Source organism: Plecotus auritus, assembly GCF_963455305.1.
Source record: "Plecotus auritus genome assembly, chromosome: 7".
Classification (NCBI taxonomy): Eukaryota; Metazoa; Chordata; class Mammalia; order Chiroptera; family Vespertilionidae; genus Plecotus; species Plecotus auritus.
This window is the reverse complement of record NC_137774.1, coordinates 18,820,627-18,838,416: the sequence shown is the minus strand read 5'-3', so window position 1 is coordinate 18,838,416 and position 17,790 is coordinate 18,820,627. Positions and strand designations below refer to the sequence as shown.

The following is a 17,790-nucleotide window of genomic DNA, read 5'->3' as shown; positions in this document are numbered from 1 at the left end:
TTGCAAAGAGATTGAAAACAGGGACAGACAACATGGAAAAACTCAGAAGTGTTTATCTTCTATGTATCAGTTTTGGTGAAAAGAGTGATGTTGAAATGGATAGCAGAAGTGGTAGTTTGGGATTTTTTGGATTTTAGTTTATTGTTAATTTGGGCAGTCAAGACCTGTAAAGCCAGACAAAAATGTTTTCTAAGGATAAGAGTGTGTTACCTAATTTTGGAATTGGGAAACATTTCATCTCATTCTGTTAAAGTCCTAGATAAATATAGCTGTTTTGAGCAAATTCCATATTTAACATGCATTTATTGCATGCTTATTTTGTGCCGGCCCTTGTGCTGAGTATGTAGAACACTGGGTTTTTTTCTCCTTACTTTCTTCTTACCACTCTCCAGGTCCTGTTAAGGATATTTTCAAGTCTGCTCTGTACTACATACTGCAAGACAAAACAAACCAACCCTTTGGATGCTTTATTAGAATAGTAACTATGTGGCTGAAATGAGAGCTGTTGTCAGTAATCAGAGGGCAAGGGACGTTGGGAAGCATATTTTGTGCCAGACTAGTTATTCCAACCTCGAATTCTATTTTTGTTGTTAATCTCACCCAAGGATATTTTTTTCCCATTGATTTTTAGAGAGAGTGGAAGGGAGGGGGAGATACAGAGAGATTGATGTGAGAGAGACATATCAATTGGTTGCCTCTCACATATGCCCCGATCAGGACCAGGGATCGAGCCTGCAACCGAGGTACATGCCCTTGACTGGGAATCGAACCCATGACCCTTCAGTTCATGGGCCGACACTCTAACCAGTGAGCAAAACCTCCTAGGGCTATACTGTATTCTTAAAGTGAGTTAGAGAAAATAAAATGTTATTAGGAAAATCATAAGAAAGAAAAAAGTAATATATAGTACTTATTAGAAAAAAAATCTATGTATAAGTGGATCTGCATAGTTCAAACCCTTGTTGTTCAGGGTCAGCTGTATTTGTGAAGCTATTGCAAAATAGATCATCATCGTCTCATACAGAGTATTTTAAAATGCAAATGTTTAATGAGCAGACCATCTTTAGAGCTTGATGATTATAGTTGCATTTATGTTGCCATTTGAGAAATTGTAAAACTGGTATATAGTAATAAAATGCCTTTTCAAGGAGCAAAGTTTAGAGATTAGAGCAATTACTGTTTGTTTTTTATTATATTTTTAAATTTGAGCCTTTACATTGTAATCATTCTTAAGATACTAGAATAAGCTACTTTCTAATATTGAGAAATTTCTCTTGGTGGATGGCTACATGTTTATAATTTATATGTAACATTTAATGTAGCAAAATCTCTTATTAAGCAAAACATGGCCATTATGCCTTATGCTCTTATGTCAAAGATAGCACACGATAACTTTGCACTTCGGAGTCTAACCCTAATCTCTGTTTAAGTTTTTTGTTATTTTTCCCCTAAAACTTTAACTTGAGTTGTGAAATCATCTTTCCAATTATGTTAGATGAAAACGGAATCTCTGCCTGATAAGTCAGTTAAGGAACCTTTTTTCTTTTGGTTAAGTTTCACATTTATAGGTGTATGTATGTTCCACCCAATAGAAAAGTAACGTGCTTGTTCTGCAGACAGACTGAGGCTACCCAGGGCTCAGAATCTGTGTTACAACGTATTTCACCCTGTGCTGGTATTCGGCAGAGTTGAACAGTCATTCATTTTGATATTGTGCCCTACTTACAGTATAATGTAACTGAGGCTAAACTGGATTTTTTTTTTAGATGGCATTTGAATGGTACATCATATTTCATTTTAATGTGGAATTATTGGTGTTTTCCATGAATATTTTCTAAAAGGGTTTTGTTTGTTGTAAGTTGACTTTCAGAGTTTCACTGTGTTTTACCACACAAGAGGAGATTTAACCTTTCACAGTTTTCTGATCTTCTCTTTCTATAATGGGACAGGTATTGGTTGGAGGAGGAGAAAAGTGATTGTCACCTGATAGATTTTTGTCTTATGAGGAATTTATCATATCTTCTTCCTAGATCAGATTTCTCTTGACTGGAGAGTTAAATTCTAAATGTTAATCTGTATTTTTAAGTTGTTAATAACACTTTCTAGAATGTCCTAGTCTGGTGTTAAAAAAGATGTTTTCTATATGGATTCCTATTTATGTTATTTTGTTAAGCTAGACAAAAAATATTTCTGATGTGGGGAAAATACTCTGTCAAATGGGTTTTTATATTGTTCTGTTTTTAAGAATTTGAGCTTTAGCATATAGAATTCTCTTACCAAATGTACAGGGCATTATTTGGTAATTTTAATGTTGTGCTCTTTTATAAATGTGTGTTTTGTTTCCATCTAGATCTTGAGTACCTGATGCATGCAAAACAACAGCTAGTAACCACAGCTAAGCGTTGGGATTCTTCTTCTAAGACTATTATAGAGTTTGAACCTAATGAAACTACTGATTTGGAGAAGAGCCTTCTTATCAGATACCAAATTCCTCTCTCTGCTGACCAGCTATTTACCCAGTCTGTTTTAGACAAGTCATTGACCAAGACAAACTATCAGTCACGGTTGCATGACCTTCTTTATATTGAGGAGATAGCTCAGTATAAAGAAGTAAGCAAGTAAGTTACATTAGAAACACTTTTCTTGTTTTTGGTTATCTACCCTTTGGATGTTATTTTTCGTTTTGAAAATGGAGGTGTTCCTATGTGAAGACAGTAATTTAGTAGCTGTATATGAGTTTCTTGAGGCAAGAACTGTGTCTTGCCCATCCTCGTAGCCCTAGTGTTTTGTACGTAGTTCATTTCCACAAGACTCTGCCAGGTGCTGGGAGTCTAAACATGTGGTCCCAGTTCTTTTGGAGGTTTCTGTTCATGGTAGCCAGGGAAAGTACTCAGTGAATATTTGTTTAGTAAATGTACAAAAACTGAAAGAAACTACATATTTTGAAAAGGAATTTTAAGAATGAAATGATTTAAATCTTCAGGAAAACTATTTGATAATAATAAAATACCTTTAAAGCAGTTTATAAATGCTTTAACATATTTTACATTTTATCCATATTCCATAGATTAAGACCAAGTGTTTAAATGAAAAACTTATTTGAATCATTATAGAAAAGGTAATCTGAGAAATGAAAGTTTGAGTGAAGGAAGATGTTAATGAAATAGTTGTTGTATTTGGTAGTAGCATTCTGCTTTTTAATAAAATGGAACAAACCTTAAAAATTGAACCACAATTATGAGGCACGAACACATTTTTATAAGTAGTTTTCCCTTTAAATATTCCCTAACCAACATTTTTTCTTTCCCAAGCTGCCTTATTCTCCTCCCCACCTTTTTATGGAATTTATTGGTGTGACTGGTTAATAAAATTACATGGGTCCCAAGGTGCCTTATCAATACCTTATCATTAATATTATTAATAGATATTGAATACTCACTGAGGGATATATTCAGAAAAGGAAAAGTGAAAACTTAAAAGATACATTGTGTTACTCTATAGATTAAATATGATCTAACTTTTGGAAAGTATTTTATTCAAATTGAATACATGTAAGATTTACAAAATTAGAATATGTATAGTTTTCGTTACTCTAAGACTTTCAATTGTGGCCTATTGATGGTCTCTTAAAAGACATCAGTTTCTATAGACAGTTCTAATGAAATGGTCAGTTATCAAATAGCAAGGACAGTGGCTTGTATCATATGCATTATTCACATTATTAATATGCATGCATTTTATTTATATTATTGTAGTTTCTTTTTCCTTGAGAAAGGAACACTATGATAAGTCATAAATATTGGGATGAGACAGAGCTTACAAGCTTACAGGAATCTTTTTGTTTTTTTAAATGTCTTTATTGATTTTAGAGAGAGGAAGGGAGAGGGGGAGAGAGAGAGAGAGATAGAAATATCAATGATGAGATCAGCTGCCTCCTGCACGCCCTCCACTGGGGAATGAGCCTGCAACTCGGGCATGTTATCTGACCGGAAATCGAACAGTGACCTGCTGGTTCATGGGTTGATGCTCAACCACAGAGCCCCACGGGGTGGGTGACAGCAATCTTAAGAGATCATTTTGGAATACCATACCAGAAATTTAGAAAATATTATAAATTAATTTATGTTTGTTTAATATTTTATTAAAGTTTACAAATTATTCCATATACATTACTTTAGAACTTATAACTAAATATCAATAAGCTTATGGATTATTGTTTTTAAGTAGAAATTTATCTGAATGAAAAAAGAATGAACCCTACAAATTTGTGGAGGTCAGATTCTGATCAAGAAATTAAGTAGATGAAAATTTACTACAAGAGCATCTTGGAATAGCTTCAAGCCACTTTAAGAGGGGCCTAAAAATATCTGCAATACAAAATGAGCACTGGTGGCAAACAACGTTGGTATATTTCTGGAGGGCTGTTTGGCCAAGTTTGTAGTAAGGGTCTTTAGAAAGGTTGAACCTTGCCTTCATGTAGCCATGAATGGGAATTTATTTTGGATGTTATTCACAGAGAAATGTTATTCATTGAAAGAGAAATTTATGGTTAGAATTTTTTGGTAAAATTCACTTGGAGAACATCAGTTTAATGAAAGTCCATTGAGTTTTCATGCAGTGCCTTTCCTTCTGGTTCGGTGATTGTAAAGCCTTATTTGTCCCAATGGTGTGGTTAAACACTTTTATGTAATATTTCATTTTATTAAAAAAATCATACTTAGCTTCATTTTAAATGTTCATACTTTAAAAATTGTGTGTATTCAACACAACTTAATACGTGTCTGGTTACTGAATGAGAGTTAATTCACTAAAAAAACAGTTTTCTTTGTTTCCAGGTTGGATTAAAGTCAGACAGTATGTAGTTTGTAGCCCAGTAGAGTTTTAATTTTTTGTATGTTTATATTTGATTTATTTTGTATTACTCTTCTGGTTTTTAAGTTTTTGACGTAGAATATTCAAACTCGTTTTCCACTTCTGATTTAGGTTCAATCTTAAAGTGCAATTGCAGATTCTGGCAAGCTTCATGCTCACTGGAGTTTCTGGAGGTGCAAAGTATGCTCAGAATGGACAACTTTTTGGTCGCTTTAAGCTTACTGAAACACTTTCTGAAGATACTTTGGCTGGACGGCTTGTGATGACCAAAGTCAATGCTGTTTATTTATTACCAGTCCCTAAAGAGAAGTTAATACAGACCCAGGGAACCAAAGAGAAGGTTTATGAAGCTACTATTGAAGAAAAAACAAAAGAATATATATTTTTAAGGATATCCAGGGAATGCTGTGAAGAACTTAATCTTCGGCCTGACTGTGACACAGAGGTATGTTTCAAGTGTGGCAACAGTCTCCTTATCAGCTGATACTCTTCTGGTTTGGTTTTCCTTCTTCTGCCATAACCCAAAGAATTATACTAATGGGTGGAGAATTGAACCTCTGGTAACTCTCAGAGAAAAACAATTCTCTTTAATCTAAGTAACATCTGAAATGTTCCAGATTTATACAAGGTCAAGTTTTCTGATTAGAGTTTAAAATCAGCAGTGGAGGAACAGATAGAAACCAAGTTACACCCTGGGACAGTTCTCATCTGAAGTTGTATCTGCTCCTGTTCTCTTTATCTTTGGATTCTTTGCTGAACTGTGTGTTCAGGTGCTATATTTAACTGGAAAGCTAATATATTTTCTTTTAACCATAACATAGTGAATATTGTTTATTAATAGAAGTTGATAGTATCTTAAGGGCTGGTTTTATCACTAGAGAGATGATATTTCACAGATGTTCTACTGATGGTAGCAAATGTGTTCTTGATAGGAATGATGTAATCAAATAACCTTTAGAGCTTAAGTAATTTCCAAGTGCCTCAGTTTTTTTAGGTGTAGAATGAGGTTAATAATAGTATATACATTATTGGTACTATTAAATGAGATAATATATGTAAAGTGTTCATTATAGTACCTGGCCCTAAATAAACTAAGCAAACATTAGCCATGATAATTATTATCCTATATAATATCCTATATAATAAAAGCCTAATATGCAAATCAACCGAATGGCGAAACAACTGGTGAAATGACTGGTTGCTGTGATGTGCACTGACCACCAGGGGGAAGACACTTAGCACAGGAGCTGCCCCCAGCCCACATGCCCCAGGCCTGCCAAGGCGGGTGCCAGCGGCCCCCCTACCCCCGCCCCCGCCTGATCGCCCTGCTGGTCGCCCTGCAGATCAGCCCTGATTGCTGGCCAGGCCTAGGAACTCTACCCATGCATGAATTTCGTGCATCGGGCATCTAGTTAGAATATAATTGTATTTTAAAAGAATCTCTAAACTTGGTTCCCCTAAAAGATTATTTTTACAAAATATTCTAGTGAGCTACAAGTGTTGATGTTTACTTTCATGCTTAAAAAATTATTTTTAATCTTATGTTTCAGGTTGAACTTCAATTTCAATTAAATCGATTACCCCTCTGTGAAATGCATTATGCACTAGACAGGATCAAGGACAATGGGGTTTTATTTCCAGACGTCACTATGACTCCAACCATACCTTGGAGTCCCAACAGGTACAAAAAGGAGATATCTCATTAAAGGACGTTATGCTAATGCTAAATTAAATGTCTGTGCCAGATAACTCAGGCATACCTTTGTAAGAAAGTTTCTCTGGCCCTAGCTGGTTTGGCTCAAGGGATAGAGAGTCAGCCTTCGGACTGAAGGGCCCCAGGTTCGATTCCAGTCAAGGGCACATGCCCGGGTTGTGGGCTCGATCCCCAGTGGGGGGCATGCAGGAGGCAGCCAATCAATGATTCTCTCTCATCATTGATATTTCTATCATTGATGTTTCTATCTCTTCCTCTCCCTTCCTCTCTAAAATCAATAAAAACATATTTTTTAAAAAAGTTTCTCTGTATTCTTCAGAAGACATTTTATTAGTTGAAAAATGAGAGTAAAAGAATGCAACATTTGAAGTCCATCATCTATTTACTTTTCCTCAGTATCTAAATGAGTTCTATTGCTTTTCTCAACAGCCTTTATAGGATAACAAGCAATTTAGAAATATGTCTGAGTAGTTGAATGGGAAAATTAGAGCCTTTCTATAGTGTTTAAAGTAACTAATTTCAAAAAATTTTTGAATATTGGAGACATTTTTGTAATTTAGCAAAATGGAGACAGTGCCATAGAAGATATCATTTCAGAAACCATTCTCAAGTTAATGGTTGTGTAAATATTTTTCTGCTTAAATTCTATTTGGCACTTCTTTACACAGTGTAATTAAATATGATACTTCTATTTTGTTTCCAGAATAACAGCGGTGATGCCTGCGTGACTATATCTTTCTTTTCGTCCTTTTCACTGGGTTTTATCCTCGTGGCCCCTGCTCCTCTCAGCTCACTCCAGCTTTTTTAAATCTCAGTTGCTCTACACAGGAGAAGTTTATTTATCACTTGTCAATCCAATCATGGTAGGGTGGTTCTCCCATCTCTGATGGAGGCTCTGGTATCATCAGTAAGGGGTTTCCAATGTCACCCTGGGTGTTGGCATCCAGTTGGCAGACGGGGGAAGAAAGCACAGAACATCATATAGGAAGTTTTATGTGCCAGGCCTAGAGATGGCATATATTCTCCTCACAAACAGAACAAAACAAAATATGCCTTTCAATACGAAGACTAAATAATTTGTCCCTTGTTTACTTACCCTAACTATTGTATCCCCATTTTTCTTTTTATTGCCCCATTTCTTGAGCAGGAATAGTCTACATATTTCCAGTATTCTTTATTCCAGGGGCCGGACAAACTTTTTAAACAGCAGGCCAGTTCACTGTCCCTCAGACCGTTGGAGGGCCGGACTATAGTTTAAAAAATAAACTATGAACAAATTCCTCTGCGCACTGCGGGCTCGGGACGAGTCGGCTGCTAAGCAGGACAGGTAGCGGCACCCGGCTCGGCGGGCCGCATGTGGCCCGCGGGCCGTAGTTTGAGGACGCCTGCTTTATTCATTCTGTAATTTCTGTTTTTTACTTCCTCACTCTCCTGAAAGTAATCATTGATCTACTAATTGTAGAAATTCAGTGACAACTTCCCAGGTCTCATTTGATTCAGTGTCTCTGCATCCTTCCCTTTCTTCCTATCCTTACAGCCCAGGTTTTATTTAGAGCTGGACTATTTCAGTCCTTTCTAGTTGGTCTTCTGTCCTGCTGTCTGTGTCCCTGTTCTCTGGGGCCAGCCCTCAGATTTCTTTTAGAGTGAGTTTACTAAAATAATAATTTTATTTCCCTTCTTATATATCTTTAAAGGTTTCTCTTGATATGTATATAAAGTCTGAGCAGCTGGTACTAAACTATTATGTGGTCTCACTAACAGTGCTTTCGAACAGTATTTTCTCAGTGTCTTTTCCTTTTTTCTACTTGAAACCCTCTTTTTCCTTCTAAATCCCCTAATTTGTCCTACACTTATTTGCCTTCTTATCTTCCTTTTTTAAACTATGTTTTTATTGATTTTAGAGAGAGGAAGAAGGAGGGATAGAGAGATAGAAACATTGATCGGTTGCCTCCTGCACATCCCAACTGGGGATCGAGCCTGCAGCCCAGGCATGTGTCCTGACTGAGAATCGAACCATGACCTCCTGGTTCATATGTTGATGTTCAACCACTGAGCCACACCGGCCGGTCCTTAATCATTTTTAAGTGTGTAGTTCAGTGGTGTTAAGTATACTCACGTTGTGCAGTCAATCTGCAGAACTTTGAACTTTTTCATCTTGCAGAACTTTTTCATTTTGCAGAACTGAAACTTAATACCCATTTAACTCCACATTTTCCCCTCCCCAGTTCTGTCTTCTCATCTGTAAGTGATCTTCTCTCCCTGAAGTAATCTGTGTTAAATGTTGATTTATTGAATTTTTTTTTCAAGATTTAGTCCATCTCAAATGCTCTCTTCTTCAAGTAGATAAATCTTATCCTTTCATTTCAATATTTGAACAAATATTTATAGAGTGCCTACTGTGTGCTAGGTTCAGTTAATTTTGTGTTTTCAAGCATAATTTCTCTCAAATTAATTTTTATTAATTTTTTACATGTCAATTGTTCTCATTAGATTCTGAACTTTTAAAAAATTTATTAAAAATTTTCACTTATAGTTGAAATTCATTATTATATTTGTTTCAGGTGTACCGTTGTTACACATTTGTATAACTCATGAAGTGATTTCCGCCCCCCCCCCCCCAAAGTCTAGTACCCACTGAGTTTTTTAAAGGAAGAGACCACATCTTATTTATTTTTGAATCTCTAGCAGGGCCTTGCACATTGTTAACATAGGACACATTTAAATTAATAAGAATTTCAAGTTTAAAGAAATATTAGGGTTTCAAATGTGAGGTTATGCCAGTATTATTAGGCATTTACTGTATATGCTCACTTCTGAAAATTATATATGACAATGTATTCAATACCCCAGACTGCAAGTATTAACTGTAAAAGTTAACTAAGAAAATGTCAAGTGGCAGAAAACTTTTAAGTAGGAAGAGAGTCCATAGCACTATTATTACAAATAGTAATTGAAATATATCTGGGTCTGGGGACATATTGAGAAACCACTAGCCATTTAAAATTTTTCCTAGAATAAGATAGAAGTTGAGAAATTATTCTTGGGCATGTGGTATATAAATTAATTATAACAGTGCATTAGACCAGGATAAAAAAAGAACTTTGAATTAATTTGGTTCAGGGAATAAAATAACACTTATTTTATTCAGAATAAATTTGAGGAGACTTTATATTATTTTAAATTGTGAAAATCAGAGATGACTCTTATCAGCATGTATATTGTAAATCTTCTTCCCTTTATTTAGTAGGTGGCACAATAAATAAAGACAATTTGTTTTATTCAGAGTTGACCAACATTGTTAAAATTTCTGATCTGCTTTGAAGCATTTATTTACACTGAAACAATTGATAAGTAGAATGGGCTATATAAATAAATATTTTAGAATTATACCCATAAATCTGTCATTTAATCTCTTATATTTATATATATAAAAAACCTAATATCTCTTCATTAATAAGATCATTAAAATCCCTGAATTTGAAAGATTAGAGGTTGATTTTAAAACTTTTTCTTGTTTTTTTAAAGTTTACTGGTCAACTTATATCTCATTTTTTTGAAATCCTTAGAAAATATTATAGTAATGGAAACAAACATTAATTGAGCACTTATTGCTCAAATTATTTTTCTAAAAAGGTTGTATGCGTTATCTCATTTGATCTTTACAATAACCATCTGATGCAAGTATGCTATCTCCATGTAAAGACAAAGGAACCATGGGATCAGGTATCACAGAATCATAGTAACTCAGGTGTTGACCTAACTGTGGCATCAACATGTAGAGATAGAGGCCCAGAGGTAGGTGGTCCAGGGCTAGTGCAGGAGCTGGAGTGCCACCAAGGACAACGGTTCTCCTCTCCTCTCTGCCATACACAACATACTGGTTTTCTTCTTGAAAAAACAAGCTGTGCCTGTTGCTTCACCAATACGAGATGGCTGCTGCAGTTTTATTTGCCATGAGCTCATTTCAGCCAGGTGAAGGAGGAAGGTAAAGTAGCAGAAAGGGCTTTCTTCTAGTGAGGCTTTGTTTTTGTTTTATTGAGTACAGAAGCTCTTCTGAAGAACTTCCTCTTACATCTCATTGACCAGAATTGGGTCTCCTGCAGAGGAGGCTGGGAAATGGAGTATTTAGCTATCTAGGTTCAATAGAGGAAAGGCAGAAAGGCTGCTATGGATGGTGTGGGGATAACCATTCCACAGTATCTGCCACGTGTACTAGATCTGTACTTAGCAATCACCTAAAGCAACTTCTCCTTTGTAGAAGATGAAACATTGCCGGGGACTGACAGAATTATGAGGAAATACGTTGGTTAATGCTTAACTCTGTGGAGTAAAATGCTTGAGCTTTAGTGACTGGCTTATAGGAAATTGAGTGCCACTGGTCAGAGTCCTTTTGTTTTTTACCTAGAAAGGTTTAAATTTCAGAAAAATAAGTAATGGAATGCTTAAATGGCCAATGTTTATTTTCTAAAGTTTTACATTTTTAGGAGAATTTTGTTTGTTTGAAATGATCTATCACAATAATTTTTAAAAACAAAGTGTTAAGAAGATTACCCATAAATAACTAGCTTCTGATTTAAGTAGAGTACAGCCTCACAGAGGGAATTTTCACTACACCATGTCCTCCCATTTCAGGCTTATTTTGTGTTCACTTTGCACATCATCTAAGTCTCTTTACACACCCTTCCTATTTTGGTTCACATCCCTATCATTTTTACCATACTTGTTGCGATATTTAGTATTTTAATTTTAGTTATGGGAAAGAATGCTGTTGGTTCTCCACTTGGTTTGATCCCTCTCAGCATCTGCTGTCCATTTAAATCTTCAAAACTTAGCCAAGTCATAGAAGGGACACTAGGAAGCTGGATCTCATTACAGCAGCCATTTGTGCTGCCATGACAGGTGTTCTCTATCCTGAAAAATATGACATATGTCTAATATTTGTGCGCGTGAAAATGCTAGAGAACATTTCATGTTGTTCAGCCTTTAAAAAAACTGCTGTTTTCTGAATTAAGAACTTCGTAAAAGTTTGATATCTCTTAACTAGGGACATACAGGTTTTTTCTTTTCCCCTTATTTTAAACGTTACTAAGAGGTCTTTGAATGGATTGGAATTTGGAAATCAGTTAGTTTCCCTTTTGCATTTTATTTGCTATGCAAAGAAACTACTACTTCATTATTACCAGAAAAAAAGGTTATTTGATGCTTTTATGTCACAGAGGGTATCTACATTTTAAAGACATTGTCATTACTATACAGACTTGGCAGAAACTAGACTAATAGTGTGTGATGTCTTTAGGTTACTTATCTTTTTGCACTTGGAATAGGACAACATAACTAAAGTGACTTTTGATCAACATAGTAAAATTGGGTAATTTTCTAAGAAATAATTTTAGAATAAGCATTGATTTTTATAGATGCTATGTTATTTCAGTATTTTTTTTAATTTCAGTATTTTTAATGGTTCAGTGAAATTCAGGATACTTGTATGTTGTGTTCTGTTTATTAGTAAGATGTGCTTGTTTAAAGTAATAAAAATTTTATTTTCTACAGACAATGGGATGAACAGTTGGATCCTCGACTAAATGCAAAACAGAAAGAAGCTGTTCTAGCCATTACAACTCCACTTTCAATACAGCTGCCTCCTGTTCTCATCATTGGACCCTACGGAACAGGCAAAACCTTCACGCTAGCTCAGGCTGTAAAGCACATACTCCAGCAACAGGAGACGAGGTGAGATGGTGAGGGGTGTGCTCCGATCTCATTACTAGGGCACAGCATTTGTCCTTGTTCGGAATTCAAAGTGAGGGCTAGCAAGAAAATTTTCTTCCAGTTTGTAAACGTTTTAAAAAATACAAAAGAGAAAAAGACCTACACTCAAATCCCAAAACACTAAAATTTGAATTCTCTTAAAACATACTATTTTAAAAATTGACAACATAGAGAATGATAGCTTTAAAATAGCCAGCAAAACCCCAAGTCTGCTAAAGAATTAGATTATATGTTAGAACCAAAGAATTGGATTTTTAAAAAGTAATTTTATATGTTAGATTTTGTAATTTTAGGGGACTTATTTCTGTTATAGCATAAAGAGTAATACAGTTTGCTTAAGAGCATTATTCAATAATATGGTAGAGGTTACTGAGTAGGTTGAGGGAAATGTATAATGTTAAGATGGCCACTGCTTTTTTTTTTTTTTTTTTTTTTTTTGGTATTATACTGCTTGAATAGTTTTGTGTTTTATCATTCTTTTTATTTGCACCATTTATTTCAGCAGGATTCTCATTTGCACCCATTCTAATAGTGCTGCTGATCTCTACATAAAGGATTATTTACATCCCTATGTAGAAGCAGGCAATCCCCAGGCAAGACCTCTCAGGTATTTTTTTAAGGCTTATTATGTATCTGTATCACACTTTATTATTCTTAAGAAAAGGTGTCTGTAAAGATTTTAGTAACTTTGAGAATACCAAAATCTTTAACTCTGCATTGGCATTTGGAGGTAATGCCTTTTGAAGAAACCATTTAAAATTAAAGGAAAATTGAAAAATATTTGACTGTTCACATCTTAAACATTAAGTAAAGAAAAAGACATCCTTTTTTAAGTTTTGTATGTAAAAATGTTGTTATAGTCTGAGCTGATTTTGATGTGTACCTCTAAAAGCTACTATGATGAAGTATCATAAATATCATTTACATAAAATGTAATTGAAATTCTAGCATATTTTGTATGGCAGAGTAGTCATGCATGATAGTTCTTTATGGAAATAAGATTTTGACTGTGATCATGCAGGTTAATTCATAAAAGCTACGTATTAGAGAAGCATGAAATACTGAAGTGATTTCTGCAACAAAATGTAATTGACTGGTATTTACAACTTTTATCATTTACGAGACAAAGTGTCCAAGAAAATTTTAGGTTCATATAGAAAGGTCCTTCCAGTGTATATGGAGATGAAAGTACTTAAATATAGGATTGTGGGGGAATAAAATCCTTTTCTTCAGAAAACAATAAAGAATCATTAGATGGTTGTTTATTATACCATTTGCTTTCATTGTTATACGAATTAATGTTTAGTTTGCCATTTTATAAACTAATATATCATGTCCTGTGTTGTTTGAATACAATTATTGTTTAAAAATTAATTTCTAACCACACTTTTCAATCATAATTCACTAACTTTTTATTTGTTGAGCCTAGGCATGGAAAAAATGAGATTTTGCTATTTCTTTATATTCATAACCCAAGCCATTTGAATGATTTTGCAGTTGTATTAAAAAGAACAAATGAGAAAAAAGTGGCATAGCCTGTGAACACAGGTTTTTATATCATACTTTGTTTTCACCCTTGGAAATTAGAGCAGAAATTATTATTTGCAATATAATTCAGTTGTGTTTAATAAGAAAATATCACATGTATACAATCACTATAAATGAAAATGTGGTATTTGCCAGTGGCTAAATTTGTCAATAGCTAGTTTGCTTCAGATTCTAATCTTTTTTAGCTCATAAGAGAAAATTGGATAGCTAGTAGCATTTTTGCTATGAGTGCACTTATTTAATGGAGATGTTTGTTTGCTTTGTTGTTGGTAGAGTGTGTGCATGTGTGTTTATTTTTGTGTTCTGTGGGAACCATAGCAATCTCAATTATCGTGGTCTACTTGGCTTGGAAATAATGGAGTAAAAGCTTCTCAAATGTTGGTTAGCATAGCATAGGTCATTTGACATGTGGGGCAGTAGAACTGTTGTTGATAAACATTAAAATCCATCATTTGACTATCATTATGCTTAACTTTCCCTTGTAAAATTATTATGTGTTGGTGGTTATGATTCAAAATATAGTGCATCTAAATATGTACAATAAGTTATGTTTCAATAGGGTATATGTATAGTTGTAATGGCCCCAATTCAGAAATTTGCCATCTAAGCAGAAAATTATCACCTCCCCACAAATCTCAGGAGTGGTTCAGTCAAGATGGAAAAATATTTAAGTACACTTAAATACAAATTTTATGTTACTTCATTTTACTAATGGAATAAAATAAGAAAAGGTTTGAATTCCCCAGGTATTTTTTTTTTAATGTGGCCCTACATTTTCACGATAGTTTTTCTTTTATTAACTCATGAGTATTAACTCATGAATGTATTTCATATGAGGATTAATACATTGAAATGTTAGGATTTATTAGCACCATCTATTACTACATTAACTCAGTTTTATTTATAATTTTCTTAGTGGACAGTAAACTTGAAAGGTATGGGAGATGGGATAGAGAAAATTAGAATGGCTGAGCACTCTGGGGAGATGAGCTTTATCTGAATTGTCCCAAAATGCAGGGGAAAGAATACAAGAATGCATAAAGCGTCTGCATATGACCTTGAAGATGTGGTGTCTCTATGGAGTAGGACTGATGAGGAGTTTGCTTTTTTCACAGTATAGTTTAGAGCAGGCTTGGTAAATGTGATAAAGTGTGAAAATACTCATAAACATTAAATAGTTAATGCAGTAAATATGTTTAAATATGCATCCTTACAGTTAAAATGCATAAAATTCTATTAGTTGCCAGGAGTCAATGTTAAAATATTTGGGGCTGGAGGTTGTAGAAACCATTTTAGATTACATTTAATTTCAGTTTTTACTTCTTACTCCCTTAGAATTAGATTTTAAAGTGGGATAGAGAGGAAAGCACAATTCTGTTCTATGTATGGTTCTGAAGATCGGTATCTGGCACTGGCATAGTTATCACTTAGTGGATAGAGATTATGGAGAATGCATTATGGAGTGTGCATTTACTGCTTTTGGGCAAATAGAAGCTATTTGTTTTATATAGATTTTTAAAGAAGCAGATTTTCTTCTCGGATCAGGTCTTTCTGATTCTGTAGTATCTTAAAGTGATAACTTTTTTGGGGAAGTTATTAATATGAATTTAATATATGAATAAAATTTCAGTGAATTAAAATTTTATATTACCAGGCAGTTTCCTATATTAAGTATCATTATACTTTATGTGGGATATGTGAATGGTTTGTTTCTAGAGATAAGTAAATTACTTGGTACATTTTATACTATGAACCTGAAAGTGTCACTTGCAACTATCAATTCTCCAATTTTGGAAAATGTTCTTGAATGTGTTTTAAATAATCTTATAGACAGTGTCTCCCTTAAATGTTGCACAAAATGAAAGTACCAAGAAAATATTTAAATCTTTCTGAAGCCAGCACTAGAATATTGTACTTTTAAGGCAAGATAAACCTAATGATCAAACTTTGTATTGTTACTAGCTTCAACATGAGGTAGCTTTCTAAGGTGATGAACAAAAAGTTAGTAGAGAGACTTAGAACTTCAATTTCTGTCTTTTCTTTGAAAAAGAAGCAGTGCTTGGAGTTAGATTTAATGAATAATTTGAAGAATCACTTCCATTTTACATGAAATGTTTAAGAAAATATGAAAAGAACAAAGAGGAAAATAAAAACTAATTTCATCAGCTGTAGATAAATACTACTAACATTTTAGAGTTTAATTTCTAGTAATTTATGTGTTTACATACATATACTTTAATTAAATTAATGTAATCATAATTTATAAGTGGTTTTTTTAGATAGCTGGTAAAATGAGATTTTTTATACATTTTATTTATTTTTTAAATATATTTTATTCATTTTTTACAGAGAGGAAGGGAGAGGGATAGAGAGTTAGAAACATCGATGAGAAAGAAACATCTATCAGCTGCCTCCTGCACACCCTCTACTGGGGATGTGCCCGCAACCAAGGTACATGTCCTTGACCAGAATTGAACCTGTGACCCTTCAGTACGCAGGCCGACGCTCTATCCACTGAGCCAAACCAGTTAGGACTTTTTTATACATTTTAAAGTAAATTCTGCTTTGCTGACCCGATTAACATTTTTCAAACTAACACTTAAAACATGTTTAAAATTTTTGCATCTTTAAGAAATGATATTGGTTATTTAGGGACATTTGTTAAATACTTTTTTTTTTTTTTTTTTTGCTTTGCTTAAAAGAAGACAGCCAGTTTTAAGTATTTCATGGAGGGTTACAATCCATTTTAGAAGATCATGAGATTAGTATATGTGCATTTTATATTTGAGCTGCCTGTGAAATATCTTAGAGGAGACAAATCCTATATAATAAAAGCCTAATATGCTAAGTGTCTGGTCGTCCGTTCATCCAATCAAAGTGTAATATGCTAAGGCTGCTCAACCACTTGCTATGATGTGCACTGACCACCATGGGGTAGACGCTCTGACCGGTAGGTTAGCTTGCTGCTGGGGTCTGGCTGATTGGGACTGAGTGAGGTGAGCCAGACACACCTTGGAACCCTCCCGTGGTACCTCCCTGGCTGGCCAACTTCCCACGTCCCTTCCAACCTCTGATTGTGCACCGGTGGGGTCCCTCAGCCTGGCCTGTGCCCTTTTGCAATCCGGGACCCCTCAGGGCATGTCGGAGAGCCTGTTTTGGCCCAATCCCGCAGGCCAGGCCTAGGTGCACGAATTCATGCACCAGGTCTCTAGTATTGAATAAAGAGTTAGATATGCATCCTGGAGCTCAGAGGTGAGGTCTTGGTTAGAGAGAGAAAAATGTGTGAGTCATTAGGTTATTGAAGCCAAGGGCCTGGATGAGATTGTTAGGGGGAGAGAACAGAGCTTGAAAAGAGGGGAGAGCCAAGACTAAGACTTGAGGATGCCGACTCTGGAGAGGGAGAAAGAAAGCAGCGGAAGGTTGAGTCATAGAAGCTGAGGGAAGACAGTTTTTCAAGGAGGGTGAGTGGGTGGATAGATGGAAAGGTTGTTTTTGTACCATCTTAGTAACCTATTGCATGCAGCCTACTAATATTTTTCTTTTGCAATTAATGGAAGAAATCCTATTTTTTAAGGTTTTCTGATTGTCCAAAATTTATTTTGATTTTTAAATTTCTAGAACATTAGGGGTTGATTTAAATATAGCTATAAGAGAAACCAAGATGGCGGCATAGCTAAACACCTAAACTGCTGCCTCACATAACAATTTCAAAACTACAACTAAAAGACAAAACGCACATCATCCAAAACCACAGGAAGGCTGGCTGAGTGGAAATTCTACAACTAGAAGGAAAGAGAAAAGACTCAGAGGAGCTGCAGTAGGCAGAGGTACTGAGACGCGCGCGTGCATGCGCGGAGAGGACTGGCAACTGAGTGCGCGGCTGGCTT

At 34.9% G+C, this 17,790-nt stretch overlaps 1 protein-coding gene across 3 annotated transcripts in view; it reads left to right on the top strand.

The window, feature by feature from the left end:
• Nucleotides 1-17,790, top strand: part of HELZ (helicase with zinc finger) — a 133,780-nt gene that overhangs the window by 50,008 nt on the left and 65,982 nt on the right. Inside the window, exons 13-17 of one of the 3 annotated variants that reach the window (XM_080681333.1) lie at nt 2,351-2,618; nt 4,984-5,317; nt 6,423-6,553; nt 12,137-12,316; nt 12,861-12,962. In XM_080681333.1, the coding sequence (XP_080537459.1) occupies nt 2,351-2,618; nt 4,984-5,317; nt 6,423-6,553; nt 12,137-12,316; nt 12,861-12,962 (1,015 nt within the window). Of the gene's footprint in view, nt 1-2,350; nt 2,619-4,983; nt 5,318-6,422; nt 6,554-12,136; nt 12,317-12,857; nt 12,963-17,790 lie in introns of all 3 variants that reach the window. The other 2 variants (XM_080681332.1, XM_080681334.1) reach the window with 2 other exon arrangements.